Here is a 21202-nt window from a genome sequence, read left to right on the forward strand (position 1 = left end):
TGAATGATTCGGGCATAGTACATCCTGGGTAAGACCCTCAAAATAAGGTCTTTTGATGATGATGGTTATTTCAAACACACACAAACACACACACACACACACACACACACACACACATACACACTGACTTCTTATGGTTAGTACAATACAATTTCCTCCTAAACTAAGACGCTTGTTCAGAGCTGGATAGAAAAAAGGATTTTTTTTTTCTCCCCTATCATCTTAGAATAACTTGAGCGATTATTTACAAAAGTTAACTCAGCCCACTAAAAACTTCACTTGCTCACCATTGTCACCAAGGCATAGTGAAGCTTCCCCTTTACTACCCTCTCTAACTCTGTCCCCCTGCGAAATGTTGAAAGAGATCCCAATGACCAGAAAAAAATACGTTCTTAGTAAGTTGTGTGTGTAAATGCAAGGAATTATACCAGGCAAATTGGTACCTTGCTCAAAATAACAAAGCAAAGTGATTTTAGGAAAAAATATATCTATTTCAGGAGCTCACTCCTTTTATCACAGGGAAGAAAAATGTCTCCTCCACAAAACCATAAATTGAAAAATATTGGAGGGCAAAGCCAGAAATGGTTAGCAATGTGCATTTCCATTATTCCTCTGGCAATCTGACTGACCTGGACACAGAAATGGGCCCACTACCTGCGCCTCACCTATTCCAGGAGGAGTTAACCATCATAACTGAAGGACAAAATTTAAGAAAGATCCTCGCAGACACCCAAGGTCCTTCCCTTTCTCTCACCACTGGGAGTTTTGTTCTGATCTCTCACGGGGTTGCCCAATCTTGGCGAACATTTGGAAAGAAGACCCTCGGAAGGAGAGATAGGAAGATAACTTTGTCATTAGAAATAATTACATACCTTAGACAACAATCATCTCTATTTGCCTTAGTGTGTGTGTGTGCTTGTGCTTGTGTGTGTGTGTGTGTGTGTGTGTGTGTGTGTGTGTGTAATGTAAACATTTCACGTGTGAATTGAGGAGATGATGAGGCTTCTAAGCTATTCTTACAATGGGTCAACAGTAAATATTGCCCAGAGAGTGCTGTTGTCTTATAACTTGGAGAATGCCTACTCAAGTAGCCCCCAATAAGTAAATGACTGTACTTATCGAATAGTGCTAGTAAAATAAGATGCTTTTATCTGCCAGCCTGTAAAAGAACACATTAGCAAAGGTAACTTACTGGCAGGACCAAGCAAGCAGACGGAAGCAATTTCTAGCAAATAGCAAATTTCACGCTACTGCTAGATGTATGCCTCTAATATTAGAACTATTATTTATCAAAAGTATATGAAAAGATGTAATATTTCCTGTTGGAACCAACTGAAAAAGGCTCTGGACGCTGAACATTTACAGAGTCAAAACCTAAGGATTTACGGTCAGGTTCATGAAAGGAGGCAGTCTATCCCAGCTTAAGGGGAAGGACTCCTGCGGACGCATGGAAGGATTTGGTGAAGTGAGATGGCAAAGGACAACAGGCACCTGGACTGGCCAAAATATGACTAAGTCTCACTAATGTGGCTTGCCCACATGCCTTAATAAAGAGGAGATCATCATAATACCAGTACCTTAGTATATGGCATTCCTAGTTTGTTAAATGGATTTATTATCTAGTTCACAATATATGTGGTTTTTTTCCCCACAGAAAAAAGGAACCACTTTCCTACAGAATGGAGGTTCTGCCTTTTCAATAAATCATTGTTACATCTTTTAATTAAATTACTATATAGGGAGTGCTTGGAACAGTACCTGTGACATAAAAGTTGGTTACTTTTACTATTACTAACACTTTCAGTTCAGACACATCTCTAGATACTACATCTGATTCTCTGATCTGGCTCAAGAAGACACTACTTAACTATCAGAGTCAAGATTCCAGAGCAAATCTAGTAATCACTGCTTCCTTCAGGTTTCTTCTCATCTGGGTATCTCATTTCATAATGACCTCCTAGAGGTAATATATTTTTACATCTACATGTATCCGTCACAGAAAGATGGTCCATGTGTATTTGTCATCTGGGGGTATCAGCAGTGGTATTCTCACTCAAAGAAACTTTAAACCTTATTTATAATGAGGCATGACCTTCAGATACTTTGTTTATACTAAATACTCTGGGTTTTATCCTTTTTTATTTTTCCTAAAATTGACATGACTAATTTCATCATCAGTTTCCCCCTCCCCCCCGGCATTGGACTTGACACCAAATGTTGTACATATCAGACCTACCTTAAGAGGACAAGGGTTTGTTATCATTGAGCCTACTCAAGGCAAACTCTTTACACAACTGCAAAGAAGTACTGTGAGATTGGTTTAGAGAAATGACAGCATCACTGAGTAAGTATATGGTTTACAAAGACGATCTCTTTGCAAGAGGTTATATCATTCGATGAGATATGATATCTGGGTGTTTGGGAGGCTACTCTAGTGAAGAATGCTGTTTTCTTCTCCTTTTTATCCTCCACAAATCCAAACACAGTGCTATATAAAGGGTGGTCTTCCAATGAATAGTTGTTGAAAGAAATAACAAGTCACAGTTAATAAGATATATTTTGTAAATAATATAACATGTATGTCATCAATCTGCTCCAATGAAAATTCAAATATCTCCTTTAAATATACTCAAACTGTTTCTCTAGACCAATGTACACAGAGCCTGGTAATCTATCAGCCAACAAGTACTTATTAAGTGACTAGGTTTCCCTTGTCTCTTGCAGATCTCCAGAGGACCTTGTTCTGTCCTGGGCATGAGTCAGAACAACAGAGTAGCTAGGAGGGCACAGCCCCCCACAAGACACCTGTGTGGCCTGATTCTCAACCCACCTGGGATTCAGTCTCTGTCTGTAATGATTTTTGATAATAGTTTTTAATAATAGTAGCAGCCCCCTCCAAAGGTCATTGCAAGGATTAAATTAGTTCATGCATCCGGATAATAATATGCACTTAATAGAGTTATTGGCTCTCTATTAACACGTTGCTTGACTTGAATGTTACTTAGCAAGGAAGCCTGGAAATCACATAATTCTTAAATAAATATTTAGAGAGCACTAGGAAAAGTCCTGAGATAAATATTGGTGATGGTTATACACATGAGATTGAGATTTCTAAATCTTGCTCACTCTGATGTTCAAAGTAATGATGTTGTTCTTCATAATAATAATATTATTATTAGCCAATATATACCAAGCATTTACCATGCTCTTCTTCCGTATCTCATACGTTTTATTACTTAGAGTCCAACCAAACAAAATACAACTCTTCCACCATATTGGCTGATGTGATCTACTCAATAAGCCATAAGATATAGGAAACCTGTGTCTGGTTAAAAAACTTAACAGCTCCTCAACTTCGAATATTTGGGCTACCTGCAGCTAATTATTTACGAGTTCCTCTTTAATGAAGTGCAGTCTCAATCTGAATGCAAAGCACACCATTAGGTAAAGAGCAGAAAATGATTTATTTCCCTTCCTACAGTATTATATACTTAAATAAAATGCCTATAATTTTAAGTAAGAGCATAAAACACCTCAATTTATTAAATTTCTTATGATCCTCTGACCCCAATAAAATTTAGTATAGCAAAGTCCCATGGCCCATTCTACCCTAAGCTTTTGTCTCTGAAGGACAGTTATACATAATAAACTGTTCTATGATGTTTGCTACTATGGATACTGAGGTAAGCATAGGACTATAGTTGTTTTATAAATGTTTCTAAATTGAGGGACTCTGAGAATAAGTTCATTCATTCATTCATTCATCCCATAAATATTTACTGACTGCCTATTACACACCAGACATTGTTTCCGTGTCCTGGAAATACAGCAGTAAACAAAACAGCACAATCTTTCCCATCTTGAAGTTTACGTATTAGAAGAGAAGGAAACTCAATAAATAAATGTATTAAAGTGGGGCTCTGGCTCAGCTTCAGATTCAACCCTAAAAAGCTGGGATACCAGGCTTCCCTCATTTTCCCATGAATCCCACGGCAAATTGGGGTTCCCTGCCCCATGGAAGATATGAAAGAGAATGTTGGAGAAGCCGAGAGAATTGAATATTGTAGAAAGATTTTCCAAGTCTGGTGAGAGTGGCTTCTAAGAGATGCCTTGTGAGCTCAGGGACAAGCTTCCCCAAAATATGACTTGCCTGGGAAATTCAAAGGGCAAGAAGAGAGGTGAAGGTCCTTTGAGGGAACTAATTGCACACTGACCTATGGCAGATCAAAGGTCCCTGCTCTCCATGGGATGGTATGCACACCATGTGTATGTGTGCATGCGTATGCATGTGCATGTGTGCGTGTGTGCGTGTGTGTGTGAGTGCATGTGTGAGTCCCTTCAACCATTAATTTCCAGTGAAAGATTCCACTGTGCGCTGTTACAGACAAGGCCTTCTGGGGGCTGGGGAATGGGTGCCTCAGTCCTCAGAGGGTATTCCAAATTTCTACCTCAGCTTCCTGCACATCGTGGCTTAAAAGAGTTTCTGATAGGGGTAAGTGCCTCCAGGACATGTCCACCCAGGTGGAGTTGCGGGGGGGCAGGGGGCGGATCACTGTTAAGTAACTAGGAACGTTTTACCTGGTGAAAAACAGCATTAAGGGAAAGAGGATCTTCTCCACCACCACCCCTCACATTTGAAAAGCTATAGGTATAGCTTACAGACACTGAACATGAAAGGGTCTCATTTGATTCACATGACTAATAGGAAAAGTGCCAGTCATGGCCCGTCTGCACAGATCGGTTCCCTCACTGCCTCCTATGGTTCTAAAAATGCACAGGTGATTCTTGTTTCCGAGTTCTGCTCCCGACCCCTCCCCGTTCTTCCCCCCATTCCTCCCTGCTCTGCTGAGACCTAGGTCCCCCAACCTTCCTCTTGACTTCTTGGCTCTTCCGTCGTCTTTGGTAACCCACCCCCTCCACCACATTTCCTCTCAAAGTACCTTGAGTGGCTTGTGGTTTCTGGTTGGGTCCCGACTGATACAATCCTCCTAAGATAATTACACCTCTGAAGATCTTTAACAGAAAAATGAGAATTCTAAAATCCTCGATTGATAAAAGACCCACAAAATGATGTCGTTGAAGCCAATCCCATCACACTATGACTATAATCTAATTATGTTATCTTCTAATGACTATAACCCTCCAGCCTCTGTTAATTCCTGCTTTCTTGCTCTGGGTTGGGTACGACAGCTTGGATATCCCTATGCAGTCAGCTTCGGTATCCTTATGTAGTCAGCTTCGGTATCCTTATGCAGTCAGGCGGACTTCAGGTCTACCCAAGAAAGAACCGCCTAAAACCTCCGGAGGAGACAGGTAGCTGCCCCGCCCATCTGTGACTGGGAAGAGACAGCAGGCACATGGTGGAAATCTACTACTGGTCGCCAAAACAGGTTCGGTGACTCTTGCCCCAGTGGTTCCAATGAGGGCCACGAGTAAGTGGCCACGCCACCATGCTTACTCTGATTCTTTTTTTCACTTGATACCATTTCAGCATATGGCGGCTGACTGCCCCCGATCGTCCCTCCTCTAGGAAGCAGTCATCTCCAGCCTTGTGGCAAATCTCTGCTAAGTCACAGGCATGGGGGGCATGCCCATTGCACTCTGATGTTCTGGGAGCTGCGGAGGCCAACGCCATCAAAATAAGTAGACATCCTTGTCCCAGATCACAGTGGAGACACTGGGGTTTATATTCAGAACTACCCCAGGAACAGCCACAGGAACCCCCTCCGCGCTACAACTGGGAAATTCTCCCTCCACAGGCTGGGCCCTCTATGGAGACACTTACAGGAAAAAAGAATCCCACAAAAGAAAAATAAATCCAACAGACCAAAGGCAGGGCAGAGGGGCACGGAGTAACTTTTACACGTCTGCACTACACTTCCAATACGGTGTGTGTGTTGTGGGGGGGGGGGCGGATTCCAATGTAATTTGTGGTCCTGGTAATGGCAATGCACGCAGACGCCTTTGGCTCCAGAGGCAGTCCGAATTTACTTGTGGCTTCAGGCAGACTGTCTTCGAGCAGATGGTGTGGAGGTTGCTAACGGTTCTTTCAGTCTGACAATATACTTTCTTACCAATTCATGAGAAATGTGTGTGAACATGAACTTGAAGTTCCGAGTATGTGTGTGAGCCCACATCTTCCAGAAAAGCCACATGGCGGTCACTCTTCCAGACCCATCACTGCCTGCATCCATGCCCTGTCGCCTTCGATGTCCCAGACTGTGCATCTCCAGAAGTCCCCAGCATGGGATATCTCAAAACACAGATTTACCAATGCCTGGACTGCAAGTTCTACATGTTCAAAAAAAATGTGTGGGTGCCTGGGTGGCTCAGTTGGTTGAGCACCTGCCTTCAGCTCGGGTCATGATCCTGGAGTCCCAGGATCAAGACCCACAGTCTGCTTCTCCTGCTGACCTCTCTACTCTCATGCTCTCTCTCTAAAATAAATAAATAAAATCTTAAAAAAAAAAATGTGTGGGACACCGTGTCCTAGAGACCGCCTGCCTTTCCATAAACAAACAAATAAATAAATGAGGTTCTGTTGACTATCAGTCACACTGCTTGGCACTGAAATGCAGGAAAGAGGAATGTAATGGCAACACCGCTTCCATAATCCCAACTGGAAAGATGCCTGTGGGTTTCCCTTTTGAGCCCTGGGCTTCCCTCTCCAGCACCAGGAGCAGCACCAACAGAGGCGTGTGGGGGGTCATTGTGCTTTGTTTGTGCACTGACCTAGTCACATTTTGTTAACTCAGGATATTGCTTTACACAGAGAAGAGCTGCTGTTTGCTTTTGATTTTATGTTTCACTCTGAGCTTCCTGGCATCAGTCTCCAGTGCACCTAGCTATAAACAATGGGCTGACTAACCCATACTTTGGATATAGTCTTACACCAACTCCTACAGGGACGGAAGCACCCCAACGGAAAGCAGGGCTGGTGAGCCGGGAGGAAGGTAAAGCCTGGTGCCATCCCCTAAGTCTGAAGGGGAAAATCCCATTATCTGATTTCCAGATAAAATAATAAGGAGACACCTTGATATAAAAGCAAGAGATAATTTAATCGAATCTCCTTTTTAAAGCACTTTCTCCTGAATGTGTATGATACCTTCTTTTTTTTGAAACATGAGCTCCAAGCCATGAAATACAGCTTGCCTGTATGTTAATCATCTTGGCTCCGAAGCCCAAAAGTAGTCTGTTTCAATGTCTTTACTAATGTCGAACTGTCCAAATGAGGCTAGACTGTGTGTGGTCCCATGAACAGGGATGTTGGGGTCTGACAAGGATTTGTATACACTCACTTTTTTCCAGATCCTCTTTACTTTTTGCATTAAGTATTTAAGTGACTTGGAAGAGCTGTCACGTAGGTTCTTCCTCAGGCAGGAAAGTCATCATAGCATGTGTGTTCTAATTATTCAGATGTGGAAACATAATATGCGTTATAAATGCAATAGTTAAGAGGAAGGTGGGAAAAACAGAGCCGTTCTTTGCTGTTCTGGGTACACCAAGTCTTCACTTCTTTTCCTGAAGAGTCACCAGCATGAGTTGAGGACAACCAATGGCCTTTCCCATGCCACGCGGTCGGTGGGGTTAAACACAACTTCCTTTTTTCCCCCCAGATTAGTATACATACGGTAAGCCATCACAGACTCCTAAGACATGGGGCACAGTCCTTGTTTCTCATGGTATTGTTTGGAAAACTAAACTACTAAGTTGATCGGGTATGGTTTAATGTTTATACTTGTGGAAGGACTTCAAATATATAAATTCACAAGCCAGACCATGCTTCCTAATGAGAGCCTTAGAAGAAACAGTCACATTCTTTTCTGTGCCTGCAGATTCTTGCAGAGCAATGGGAGATGGATCTAAAATTTTGCAGTGACATGCTTGAGAAACTATCCCTTGGACTCTGGTTACTCTCTTTTAGTACTCATTGGAGGCATATGTAAGAGATCTCAGCTGATGTATAAACAAGTCATGATGGGACGTGGTCTTACCCAGCTCTCCTGCTTCGTGGCTTGGAAATGTAAGACGATGCTCTGTCTCCTTTGCATCTCTGCCACATTCTCCCCAACAACCCAGTATGCAAAGCATGTGCCAAAGTTGCTCTACCCTCTGCCTTATTTTATTGAAAATGCATTGAGTTCATTTCAACTAGCCAAAATGTTCCAGATACATCACAGGTCTGCCAGTAAAAACCTACTCGGGAACTCATATGGGAGGACAGCTGTATAAGGGACAAAAACATGTCACCAGCAAGCTCCACCCTATTCAACTTGTAGCTGCCCAAATGCTTCCTGCCCGCTCCTGGCTGGACCAGCATGATACACAGACCGCATCTCTCCCATCAAATAAAGATGGACCGAACAACCCAGCAAAATCCATTCAGAGCACAGTAGGGATCATCAGATTACCATTATGCGGTCATCCATTACAGGGCACCATCCCATGGTGGGGATCATTGCATTTCCATCTCTTACCTTGCATCGTCGCTTTTGTTGGTTCTGAGAACAAAGGGATGAGCAAGAGGTAGATGAGGTAGACAAAGGAGAGCCCATTGTACCGGAACGCGCACGCTGCAGTTGGGAAGAGAGAAGAGAGGGAGAATGTCATTAATCATGGCAGGCTGCTGGGCCCAGGGTGCAGAGACCTGTGTGGGTCACTGCATCAGGGACCGCTGGATCCAATGGCAACCCAAGTCGGTATGTCAATTAGGAACTAAAAACTGAGCATTTATTCTGTGTTTATCACTATGTTGAACATCATGAGAAATGCAGAATTAGAATGCATGGCCCCTGCTCTTAAAATCTAGTCAAGAAGGCAATACCCATAAACTACCTGAATGAAGGTAGTCCTGAAACAAGTCATCAATTGGAGGAAGCTGGAGAAATTAAAAGGGCTACAGAAATATAGAGGGCAACAAGACTGGTGAGGGTTTGGGATGTTCAGGTAAGGCTGGCCACAGAAGAGAGGAGACAGAAGAGAAAGAAAATAGAAGAATATTTGTTCAGTGCTCCACGGCAGGGCTTTTCACAATTTATCTCATTTAATCCTCTACGTTTTCTAAGTTAGAAATGCTCAGGCTCATAATCATTCACCTGAATCTCCCAACTAGGATTTGACCAAGTTAAAATTAACCTTAGGTCTGCCAGACTCCCGACCCCACGCTCCTTCTTCTGCATCGCTTGTCCTAGAGCTAGAACTCCAGAGATTTGCTTCAAGGGGGTGCCTTCCCTCTCCAGATTCCCGTTTCCCCATCTGTGAAGCAGACCTGATAACTGTTTCTAACTCATAGACTCATTCCGAGGAATAAATAGAATGATATATATAATAATACTGTGGCTCAGCATCTCATGCACGGGAAACCCTCAAAAACACCAGCCTTTACCATAAACATCCTCATTATTATCCAGGGAGAAGAACGCATGCAGTGTTCCATGCAGAAAGAAAATGAGCACATTATAGCAATAAAAAATAAATTTATTGGATGACTAAAGAAAAACTAAAGAGGAGAAGGACTGAGAATGAGTCTGCAGGATGAGGAAATTGGTTCAGTGATGATGAAGGTGGAAAATGTTGGAAGGAACCTTGGTAGGAGAAAAAATGGAGGGCAAGAGACATGGGACCCAGACAGGGAGACCAGATCAAGAAGTTGCTAGCTCGAGAGGGGATTAGAAGCCAGGCCCCAGCCCTTGCTTCTGGTGGCTTACTCCCGAAGCCAGCAATCAGAGACACAGTAGAGGAAAGTGAGGTCTAGTGTGCTAGGGAAGGAGGGAAGCCACAAATGGTGCTTTTTCATTCCAAAGGAATCATGCACATATTTGTAGCTTTTTTACCATCATGGGTATTCCTAACCTCCTTCATGAAAGATCCAAGGCGGGAAGAAATTTTAACACTATTCACAGGGCTGATAGGAATATACATAAATGAGACAATGTACAAAAATGAAAACATATGTTTGAATTGTCTTTGTAGATCATTTTTCCTTCGGCTTCTTATTTCTCACCCATAGTGGAAGCTCCTTAAAAAACAATTCAAATATATCTGGGGATTCATTTAGTCGACAAATATTTATTGAGCATGTCCCACATGCTGGGACCCACAGAGGTTCTTTTCTATCTCTGGGAACTTATATTTTGGGGGGAAATGTATGGTAAACAGCAAACACGATAAAAAGTCAATCACAACGAACGCTGGAAGACAAGCACTACGTGAACAGGAAGCCAGCAGGGAAAGGGGGAGCAGGGGGTCCTGGGGGGAGGAGGACTGGCTGCAGCATTCAGGAGAAGCACTGAAGGTAGACCATCATTGGGAGAAAGTGAGATGTGGGCCAACGGGTGAGGTGGGTGAGCCTGCAGACAGAGCCTCCGTGGGTGCCAGAGGGGTCTTGGAGCTGAAGAAGGCCTCACCTATGTGACTTGCCCCAGAGAGCCCCACAGCGAACCCAAGGTGCCAGGAGAGTCCCGGATGAGGACAGATCATGTGGACTTGCAAGAGATCCGAAGGCGATGGCGGTCACTTTGAGGTGTCAACTGAGTGCCGGCTGTCACCCTCAGTTCAAGTCTGCAAGCCCAGTTCCTGCCCCCACCTGCAGCTCCACGCCCTAATGCACCAGTGCATACCCCGCGTTCTGCACTGCTGCCCAACTGAACTGCCAGCACCGTCCCCATGTTTTGCTGCTTCCCGCCTCTAGGTCATGCCAGCACTCCTCCCTCTGACTGCAACACCTTCCCATCCTTCCTCCACCAGGCATATCGCTACAGGGCTCCCAAGTTTCCTTTTCTGGGTCACGGTCCATGTCCACAACCTCCCCAAACAGATGCATTTCACTCCCCGGTGCCTTTTCCAGAACACTTGTCATTCAGTGTCGCAGGCTTTGGTTAGATGCCCGTGAGCATCTCTGCTAGCGCCACGGCCCAGGGCAGGAGGTACTTGTGTCCAGGTAAGGAAGGAAGAGTGAATAAATGAATGAAATGGAATGAGAAAGGCATGAGGGGCATGTGGGAAGGAAATCAGGGCATGGTCACATAAAAACGTCACAGCTGACATTTCAACAACAATAAACAAAATAAATACCTAATCAAGTGGAACGTTTCTTTCTTTTTAGTCTTAGGCTGTTTCTGCAACATTGAAATTAGTATTGCGCAGCAAATTTCTGGGTATTTCTGAGTATTTCTGGGTAAAAACTAAAACAGAACTCTCTTGTATGATCATAGCACTTTAAGGAACATTGTCAGGGACCCATCTGCTGGTAATTTATCTCATTAATAGCTTACAGCAACGTGCTTGTTCTGTGTCAAGCCCCGATGGGTACATTTCATGTATGTTAACTCATACTATTACTATCCTCCTTTTACACAGACCATTATTACTCCCTTTTGACACATGAAAAAGCAGAAAGCGCAGCTAAGGAACCAGGCGGTGGTCTGAGCCTGGGAGTCTAGGGCCCGACACTGCACTATCACTAGCAAGCATCACGGCCCCAGCATGAAAACGTATCCTCACCTGTCTGTCCTGTCCCAAGTTAATTTTCAGAGGTTCAGTGATCCAAAGCCTGGCCTCAACAGGATGGCAAAAGCTCTTGTATGGATCTTGCTGTTTCTGTTTTATAACCTCATTCTGTAAGGTTTCACAGTATACATGGTGGAAATGTATTTACGGAGGAAATTCTGCAAGATTAACTTCGAGGCCAGGGAGGAAAGGAGCCTGCTCTTGGTTTCCCACATCGCAGCCTGCAGTTATTATTATTTATAGCAAAGACTGAAGAGTCTCAGGAGAGAACAAGGACAACCCAGGGTGACAGGCAGCCTCCAAATGGTCTCCAGTAATCGCCACCTCCTGGTGTCACACCAGGATGTCCTCCCCTGCTCTTGAATATGGTCTGGAACTAATGACTCATTTCCGGCAAACAGAAACTGTAGAAGTATCACGATACTGCATGGCAGCTTCTATCCTGGGTGTTCCTCTGCCTCTCCCCTTGTTCACTGTCAAGGAAGCCAGCTGCACTGTTGTGAGTTGTCCCAGGGAGAGGTATATGGCAGGGGACTGTAGTCGCTAGCCAGTAGCTAGCCCTCACCAGCGAACAGCCACAAGAGTTCACTTGGAAGCAGCTCTACAGTCAGGAGCCTTACCACCCCCTTGGCGGCAGCCCTGCGGGACAGCCTGTGCCAGAGGTGCCCTGCCACCAGCCCCCCAGGCCACACCTGGCTTTCTAACTCCCAGAAACTCAGTGTGTTGCTTTAAGCTGCTAAACACTTCAGTAATTTGTCGCAGCAATAGATACCCAAACTTAAAAACAAAACAAAAAACAAGCCACTTGTAAAAACCCAACTTCATTTATTTTTACCTGAAATTATCCCATTTGACTGATGACAGTAGCCCAACTGCTGAATTCTCTACTTTACTTTTTATGTATAAAATTGCTACCCAAGAGCTCCCCCAAGCTGATGGGGGCTTCGAATGACATTTCTAAGGGAGTTATCCCCATCAAGACAAAAATATGCCTTTGAACTTGTCAATAAAACATATTTGAGCTAGAAAAGCCTTAGAAGGCAAATAGCAATGGTTTCTTTATCAAGCATGATGTTGTCTTTGTTCAGGAGCACATTCCTTACTCTTCCTGAGGAGCTCTCTTACTCTACTGCACAGCGTTCTCAGCTACCCGACACCTCTCACTCTCAGGTCACCTGGACCTCTGCCCTCTGCCTCAAAATTTTGACTATTGACAGTACAGTTTTTTGAAATGCACACCAAGCTGTTCAAAGGAGAAAGATTCTCTGTTCTGGTAAATAACACAGTCCTTTCCACTATTCCTACCTGGTCTTACCCCCCCCCCACCCCCCAAGTATCATGTGGAAGCCTCTCCAAAGGGATGACACAGTTGACAAGAATTTCCCAAACAAAAGAACTTGCCAAGCCTAGAGAGTTCACAATTACAAAATGAATCAACAAGTTATCAAGTGGAGTGCTTTATAAACATTAATACCATCATCTGAAATGTAAACAATAGACCTCGCCTCATTAACAAACTTCATTTTCTAAAGATAAAAGCTGGTAAGCAGTTTTGGCAAAGACTCTCCAAGAAGGAAATGATTTGACTTTGACAACTTAGTTTACCAAAATAGAAAGCGGAAATCTCTTGCAAGTATGAAATTGTTTAGATGGTCATGTAACATTTATAAAAATACTTGACTGTAGTTTGTGTACAGATCTTCCCTGACTTACAGTGGGGTTACACCCCAGTAAAACCAAAGTACGCTGAAAATATCCTAAGTCGAAAATGCATGGAATACACCTAACCTACTGAATGAGTATCATAGCTCAGCCTAGCCTGCCTTAAATGTATGCAGGGTGCTACAGTTGAGGAAATTATCTGACACAAAGCGGATTGTATAACCACGTGTGGATTCATTCATGTAACTGACTGACTTCCATACTGAAAGTGACAAACACAATGGCTGTATGGATACAGAATGGTAAGAATGTAACCCTCCCACTTGCTCCCTCAGGAAGACTGGGAGCAGCTGCTGCCGCCCAGCATCATGGGAAAACACTGCACTGCAGGTTGTGAGCCCAGGAAGAGATTCAAATTCCAAATTAAAAAAAAAAAAAAAAAAGCTTTCTATTGAATGCATATTGCTTTTACTACCCTCGTAAAGTCTAAAAATCGCTAAGTCCAATCATTGTCAAGCCAAGACCGTCTGTATAATAATATCCCCATCATTACAATAAGATCATGGAGAAGTTTACGCACACTTTAATTTGCCTTTCCATAATAGTTGAAGGCAATAATTTTAGATTATGTTATTAAAGGTAAGTGCTCTCAGAGCTGAATTTTTAGCCAGATGTGATCTCCTATCTCCTTCATACCCTTTAGCAAGGCCAAACAATATCTCACTATTAATGGCCTGGGAGACAATTCCTTAAATGTTTCAAATCTCCATTTCAACTAAGTACGTTCTAAATGCTCTTTAAGGCCTCCAAGAGCTTTGTTTATTTTAACAGTTGCCAGAGGAGTAGATACACAGCACTCAGAATAAGCAACTTCAATATCAAGTGACAAACAGTTCTGTCAATTCGGTGAGTCCAAAAATTTTTGTTCGTTCATACTTTTAATTTTTTCTTCTTGACTCTGAAGCAATCAGTTGCTTTTAAAAGGATGTCCTCTCGGAATCCTGGTTCTTTTATTTAAAAAAAAAATGACAAGAGAATCAATTGCAAATATTTATCATGTTGTAGGAAAAAGAATTAAACAATGGTAGATGTTCCCTAAGGAAAACTCTCAAAGAAATGAGAGACAGGAAAAAGGCTGTTCGGTCACCTGATTCATTGCCTATTTGTGTAGAATTCTTTTCCCCATTATACACTCCTGTGGTTTACATCCGGTTAAAGTTACAAATGTCTGAGTAAGTGGTGCTTTAGAACTGACAGTTAAGACCCAGTGCCCTGAGCTCTTCCCGTTTCCTTGATGTCTGACCTCCACATGGATGAGAGGTCTTGTCCCAGTAGCTTCCTTCGGGAAGTTCCAGAAGTAATTTCATCAAGAAGGATGCTAGCAGAAGGTTTCTTCCACAATAGCTCATAAAAGCCAAGACATAGTCTTGCACACTTATTTTTTCAGGCTTTTATCAGGTAACACCTGCATTATATTCTTCGTGCATGGCCTAGGAATGTTCATACATTTGTGCTACAAAAAGCTAATAGAAATAACTTTCAAAGAAGAAACTATGTTAACCCATTGGGGGAAAGTCCCTGTATTTTAACATTACATGTTGACCCAGAGATGTATGAACGGTGACTTTGGTGCTGGGAATTCGTCAGTATAACACTGACTCTGTCAGTCGTGCATTTCTCACACTTCGAGAAATAGAAGTATTCCACCACAAAAAAGAAATAGTGATGATGTGCCACGATGGAGGTGTTAGCTGTACTGATGCGGGAAACGAAGGCAGAAGAAAAGTTATTAAATTTCCTTACTACCTAGAGCCACTGACAAGTCCTTGAAAGAGGCAGAGCAGAGCGAGAGTCCTCTAGGGACTTAACTGCTTCCACCATAATACTTTGATAAGCGCAAAAGGCACTCCTAGCCTGACCGCCCCTCCTCCCTAACCAGGATCCTGTGAGTCTACTTTAACATATAAAAATTCCTTTGGAAACTTCATCTCAAGCCTCCAAGATACATGCTGGCAATCATTCCCAAGCATATGGCCCACGGATATACTTCTGAAAGGTCTCATGACTAAGGTTTTATTAAATGGTAATAAATGAAATTTCCCAACAACAGCTAGCCCCTCAAGGTCCTCACAGCAGCTCTTTTGCCCATGGTTCCTGTCCCTGTACTTTAATAAACCACCATTTTGCACCAAAGACATCTCAAGAATTCCTTCTTGGTGGTCAGCTCCAGACTCTACCCCACTGAATCTCACTTATATTCTAAAACTCCATCAATAATCACAGTGGTCTTCATTTTGCAACATATATATCAAAGCAACACACTATATATCTTAAACGTACACAATGTTTTATGTCAATGATATCTCAGAAAAATTGGAAAAGAAGAGAAATATGATATTGTACATTAATTTCATTAAAGAAATTGGTTTAAAGAATGTAAATTTAGAATAAAGTATCAAGGACAATAAGACTTTTATAAGGTAATGGATGGCAAGGTCTTAGAACCCAATTGTAGCAGAAAATCATAACCATTACTAATCATAACCATTGCTAAAATTTTTAAGCCAGTTTAAGGAAAAATCAGATGAAAGCATCTTATTCATAAAGGATAGAGACTTTGGTCTAAGTTTTCTGCTTATGCAAAATAACCAGGAGTATTATCTGTAAAATATGAGTTGAACCGGGAGTCACTAAAATCTTAGTTGGATTTTCGGTGAGGGGGGGGGGCTATGAATTTAAACAGGTATTGCCTTTTAATTCTTATTAAAAAATGATTCTGTTTTCTTTTTTAATTATTTGAATATACATCAACAAATATTACTAATCATATTAACAGTTTAAATGAGTTTTCTAAACTCATCCTGACTGATTGTACAGTTTGCAAAAGACAAATGAAAGAATATGGTGCTCTTTTCCCTCTTTTATAAATTTTTTTATATGTTATTCACCATTTCATAAGTTTCCCCACAGAAATTTGTCATATTTAAATTGCAAATCCTTCTGCTCAAGCTTGACCCTGCTCATGCTAAGAAACTCCCTGGGATCTAAGAGAATAACAGCACAGATCATCTCCTGTGATTGCAAATGAAAAAACAAAGCTTTTATGCTAACAGTTCCTTCAGCTATCTGAAAAATTATATTAGGAATTAGATCTATTGCATTAGGAGTATGAAGAGCCTTGCATTTAAATCCACAGTTCCTCAGATTACCCCAAATAAAACTTGCTCTCTTACCATGGTGATGGATAAGACATCAGGGTGGGCAGGTGAATGCTGACAGAGGTCAGACTTTGCAACTTTTCACCCACTCATTTCGGTACTTTTTTTTTTTTAATCTATGGAAGAGGAGAGTCAGTGCTTGCAGACTGGGAGACCTAGAGTGAGGATGAGCTAGCCTGCTCAGATTCATGTCACTGTGTTTACTGATTTAGAAATCATTCCTCCTCCTTCATATTCACATTTATTCTCCGGGGAGGAATGTACCTTTTAACGCAGTCTTAATTCACATCTGTGTAGCTGAACAATTTACAAAGCTAGGGGTCATTATACCTCTCCAGCAGTCTTTTACTAGCAGAACATAGACCCTCTTTTTTAAGTTTTCAAATTAGTGATCACAATGAACCCTTAGCCTGTAAAAAAGATTAATTGTGAGAATTGAAAAACTTATTTTCCTCAGTTAAAACATTATTCTTAAAGAGAGCTGATTATCATTCATGTTTAATTTTTACTCACTTTTCAGTTCCAGCTTTTGACTTTTTAATTAACTCTGCCTTCATGAACTCGATCTTACTTATTTTTAATTCATGCTACTTTTCTGTAATTTTCCCACAGGTTAACTTCTCTTCCTAAAATTTATAAATTCTATTATATGAAAAATTCACTATAGCAGGGTTTTTACATCACTGAAAAATCCCAGAGAAGTGTTTAGGACCCTAACCATAAAGCAAAGCTCCTTACTCGACTTTTGCTTACTTAGACTCGATAATCTACAACCTTTCACAAGACCTTTACAGACTCATGGAGATTTCAGATTTAGAAACTCACCCTCCACCATGTGGGTGTCAGTATCTTTAAATTATTAGGTTGAACCACTGAACTAGACAGGTCGTAAATATTTAAATAGTAGCAAGTTCATAAGAGTCAAACGGTGTTACAAATGAAAAATAAACATCACTTCCACTTCAGAAATAAGAGAATCAACCACAATTCCATCCTATCTGTAAGCAACTTGAGACAGCAGCTATAGAAAGGGTGGGGGTGGGGAGAGGGTTGGACAGCCAGGGCAGGAACATGGATGAGTACAAGTATAAATGTAGACTTTGTGTAAGCAGCAATGGCTTTTTAATAACAGGAATGATTTATTGCCTGCCGCATGTTCCTTCTTTGAAGGAATTAGTGAACTGAATTTTGTGTGTAGGCTTCCCCTGTAGCTTGCAGAATATTCTCCATTATTCTCGGCAGCATCCTTCGTGGTCTGACATGCACACTAGCACAAGAAGAAATCAATGCAGTTTGCTAAAGTCAAGTTTCTTCCGTCTTCAGCACACAATGCTGGTTGGTGCTATACTTTGTTCAACAACGAATATGGCTCAAAACTGGTGAAAAATGACCATTTTTATCTTGACAAATTTACTTGAACATCCTGCCTGCTTCTTCCTGGGAACGCCCTCTTCCCTGCCATCTATAGGCCTATTGTTACTGGCTTCCAAGTATTTCTGGTGCCAGAGAAGTAGTAGACACACCTTTCGTGGCATGAATTCAGCCCTTGACTGTGTCTGGGCTTTATGTTTATGACACCACACTAATGAGGAACAGCTTCTGACCACAGTGTCAGATCCTCACTCCCAGAACAATATCCAAAATAGCAATGAACTGGACTAATGCCTCAAGATTAGCCTCTTCTGCCAAATCTCTTTGTTCTAATGGCAGAACCTTTGACCTTGGATTTAGTCCCTTCTTTATCACTTCAAATGCTGACTGCACACAGAATTTGTCTCTGAGAAGGGAGTGGGTACAAAGGAATCCTTGTGGTGAACAAACCAGAGACGTTTGGGCTTGCCCACCCAACCACATCTCACTCCACAGATGGCCTTGGCCTTTCCTGCTCTTTCCTTACTACCCTTCTTTTCAGTATCCATGTACATTCTCCTGCCTTATAAAATTAAGGTACTTTAAAAATTGTTCATAGGGTGCTCTATTTGGAATGAGAGTAACAATTCTGGTAATGTGTTTAAGCTTACTCTGGGTGTTTTCATTGGCTCACAACCTTGACTTGATAACGTGCTTGATTTTTGGTCAGTAGATAGAGAAGTCTTGGACCTCCTATATTTCCAAGAATAAGATGACATTTTATTCTTCCTAATCCATCATTATGCCCTGTATTTACTAGAGGATCCATAACGGGTCAGAACTTTCCCCAGTGTCCTCCCAGATGAGACTGGGTATAGTGGTCTATCTCCAAAGTGCTGGTGCAAATCATGAGCCACTGTAAAGCTAAGCTCCATGGTTCATATCAAAATTCTACAGAGGTCTGGTTACCTCTACAAATGTCTTGACTAAGTCACTTGGTAATATTTCAGGGAGGCTGCAGAACCCTGCCACTATTTGTCTATCTCTTGGGAAAGCTCTAGCAAAAATGCACTTCCCTAAATAAACCTCTGTTCTAGCCAGAGCCCCCAATTAGCTATTCCTTAAACATGCATACCACCAGGCCCTAGGCCACCTTCAAACATGGGCTCTTTCCAATTCATTACTCTATTTCCAGTTTCTATCCCAAAATACAATATGGATTAAGTAAATATTTACTGAGTGAGTAAATAAATGCCTGCCTCTTTCCTTGCCAGCTTCTTAATACCTCTGCCCAGTAGTGTATTCCAAACTCCTAAGCACCTTTGTACCTAGCTCAGATGTTTGTCTCCTCCCAGAGAATGGCCTAATTATCCCACTAAAAAAGTAAACTTTTCCAAATAAAAAAGCATATATGTCTGGCCATAAGGGGATAATTCAATAAGGATTGTCAGTCACACCATGCAACTCTGTGCAACAGTCACAAAGAATGATTTTTGCACGTGTGAATGAACATTAAAAGATGTTTATAATACACATGGTTAAAAGAAACAGATTATAAAACTGTATAGAATAGGACAGGTCTAAGAGGTAGATATTAACAATATCCCCCTCTTTTAGGAAACTAAGGCTCTGAAATGATATATAACTTGTCCATGGTCAAGGTGAAATTGGGATTTAATTCCACTCAGGGATCCTTCACCCAGGACGACTCCAGCATCTGTACTCTGCCCCATTGCACTCTGCTACCCCTACTACGCATGGAGAACATCTTTAGGAATATATCAGACTATTACCAGGGGTCACGTCTGAGAAAAGACATTGAAGGAGGGAGAACACTGTCTTTTTATCTTACTATGTTAAAGTTCCCTGTTATGTGTGTATTTTGTATTTTAAAATAAAATCAAATCTAAGATAAAGTAATCTCTTCCATCTCTGCATGCTCACAACATTTGGCTTTCTCACTCTTATGCCTTGACTACATAGATCCTGGTAGAATTTTCCTGTGTAAACATGTTACTTTCTTGAGTAAGCCCCTTAAAAGCAGGTCTTGGCCATCATTGTGTCTTTGGAAACCTAGTGTAACACCTCATACATTATAAGCACACGATGACTGTGCAGAATGAATACAGAGATGAAAGGTTGAACTCCCACTGCCCTTAATAACAGAAGGGTCAGAGAAGAGCTATTTAACTGACTATGGTGTAAATGTTCACCAGCTTTCACCAGATAGATCATTCTGCAACACTCCTTCTGGCTGACATAATGACATGGCTACAAAAAACATCAAAAACAAATGAGATGGAAGTGTTTGTTGGAAAAAAAAAAAATGAAGGGAGGGTAATAATTTTCTCTCAGGCATCCAGGAAGAGGCAAGAAAAAAGTTTCTTTCTTTTTTTTTTTTTTTTTAAGATTTTATTTATTTATTTGAGAGACAGAGATTGGAAGACAGACTGAGAGAACATGAAAGGGGAGCTCAGAGTGAGAAGCGGACTCTCCATGGAGCTGAGAGTCCGATGTGGGACTCGATCCCAGGACTCCGGGATCATGAACTGAGCTGAAGGCAGTTGCTTAACCAACCGAGCCACACAGGCACCCAAGAAAGAAGAGTTTCTTAAACCTTGAACTTTATCTGTCACAAAGAAGTGAAGCTCCAGGGAGCTTCTGCGGGAAGAAAAGGGTGTGTGAAGTTAAGCTCCAAGTCTTAAGCATTATTTCTCACAAAGGGATTCAGCGAAAATCCTACTTCATCACAAGAGGCTCTATGAAATTTTGGTTAGCTCTCCAAGACGGAAAAACATTTATTAACCTCATAAAAGGTTAATAAAGTGAGGACAAGGGGCTTTCCACTGTCCATCTTTAGCAAACATTCCCTGAACCTCATAACCTGACTTATAACTAGTGACAACCAGAAGAAAAAAATCAAAATATTAATCCCAGTAGAGCCACATTAAGCAAAACCATTAATATTCCAAGCCTCAGCTTCCCTTCACGAAAAAAGAAACTCTATCAGGTATAATTTTTTTAATGTTACTAGAGGCTAGTTCAACTAGAAACGCTCAAATAACCCATGGCATGAATCACAAGGAGCTGTCCCGGGGCCAATTCTCTGCTAGCGAGCCTGAGTTCCCAGCTGAACAGCGCCTACAGGGTCCATCTTGGGAGCTGGAGGAGAAACAAGGGAGCAGGAGTGTTGAGAATAAAACATTTCCAGTCAACACAAAAGCAAACACACCCTCCAGAGCCTCCCTTGAGGTTTTCTTCCTTTTCTTTTTCAGTTAATGGGTGGGAACCTTATAAACCTAAACTTACATGATTTGGGCTGAATCACACAATGGCCAACAAGACCCCCAACACCAGAAAGAACTAGCATAGTGAATCAACTAAATCTTCATAGTAATAAAATAAGCTGGAGGACAAGGCCAGGGACACAGAGGTTATGAGTTGTCATTGTCTTCTAGTTGAAT

The 21202-nt window shown here is 41.8% G+C and overlaps 1 protein-coding gene across 4 annotated transcripts in view; it reads right to left on the reverse strand.

The window, feature by feature from the left end:
* The window catches only part of PIEZO2 (piezo type mechanosensitive ion channel component 2), a 451560-nt gene that overhangs the window by 360213 nt on the left and 70145 nt on the right, over positions 1 to 21202 (reverse strand). For all 4 annotated transcript variants that reach the window (XM_032309673.1, XM_032309672.1, XM_032309670.1 and 1 more), the window contains exon 2: positions 8478 to 8573. In XM_032309673.1, the coding sequence (XP_032165564.1) occupies positions 8478 to 8573 (96 nt within the window). The remainder of the gene's footprint in view (positions 1 to 8477; positions 8574 to 21202) is intronic.

The sequence above is a fragment of the Mustela erminea genome, chromosome 13 (genome assembly GCF_009829155.1).
Source record: "Mustela erminea isolate mMusErm1 chromosome 13, mMusErm1.Pri, whole genome shotgun sequence".
Taxonomy (NCBI): domain Eukaryota; kingdom Metazoa; phylum Chordata; class Mammalia; order Carnivora; family Mustelidae; genus Mustela; species Mustela erminea.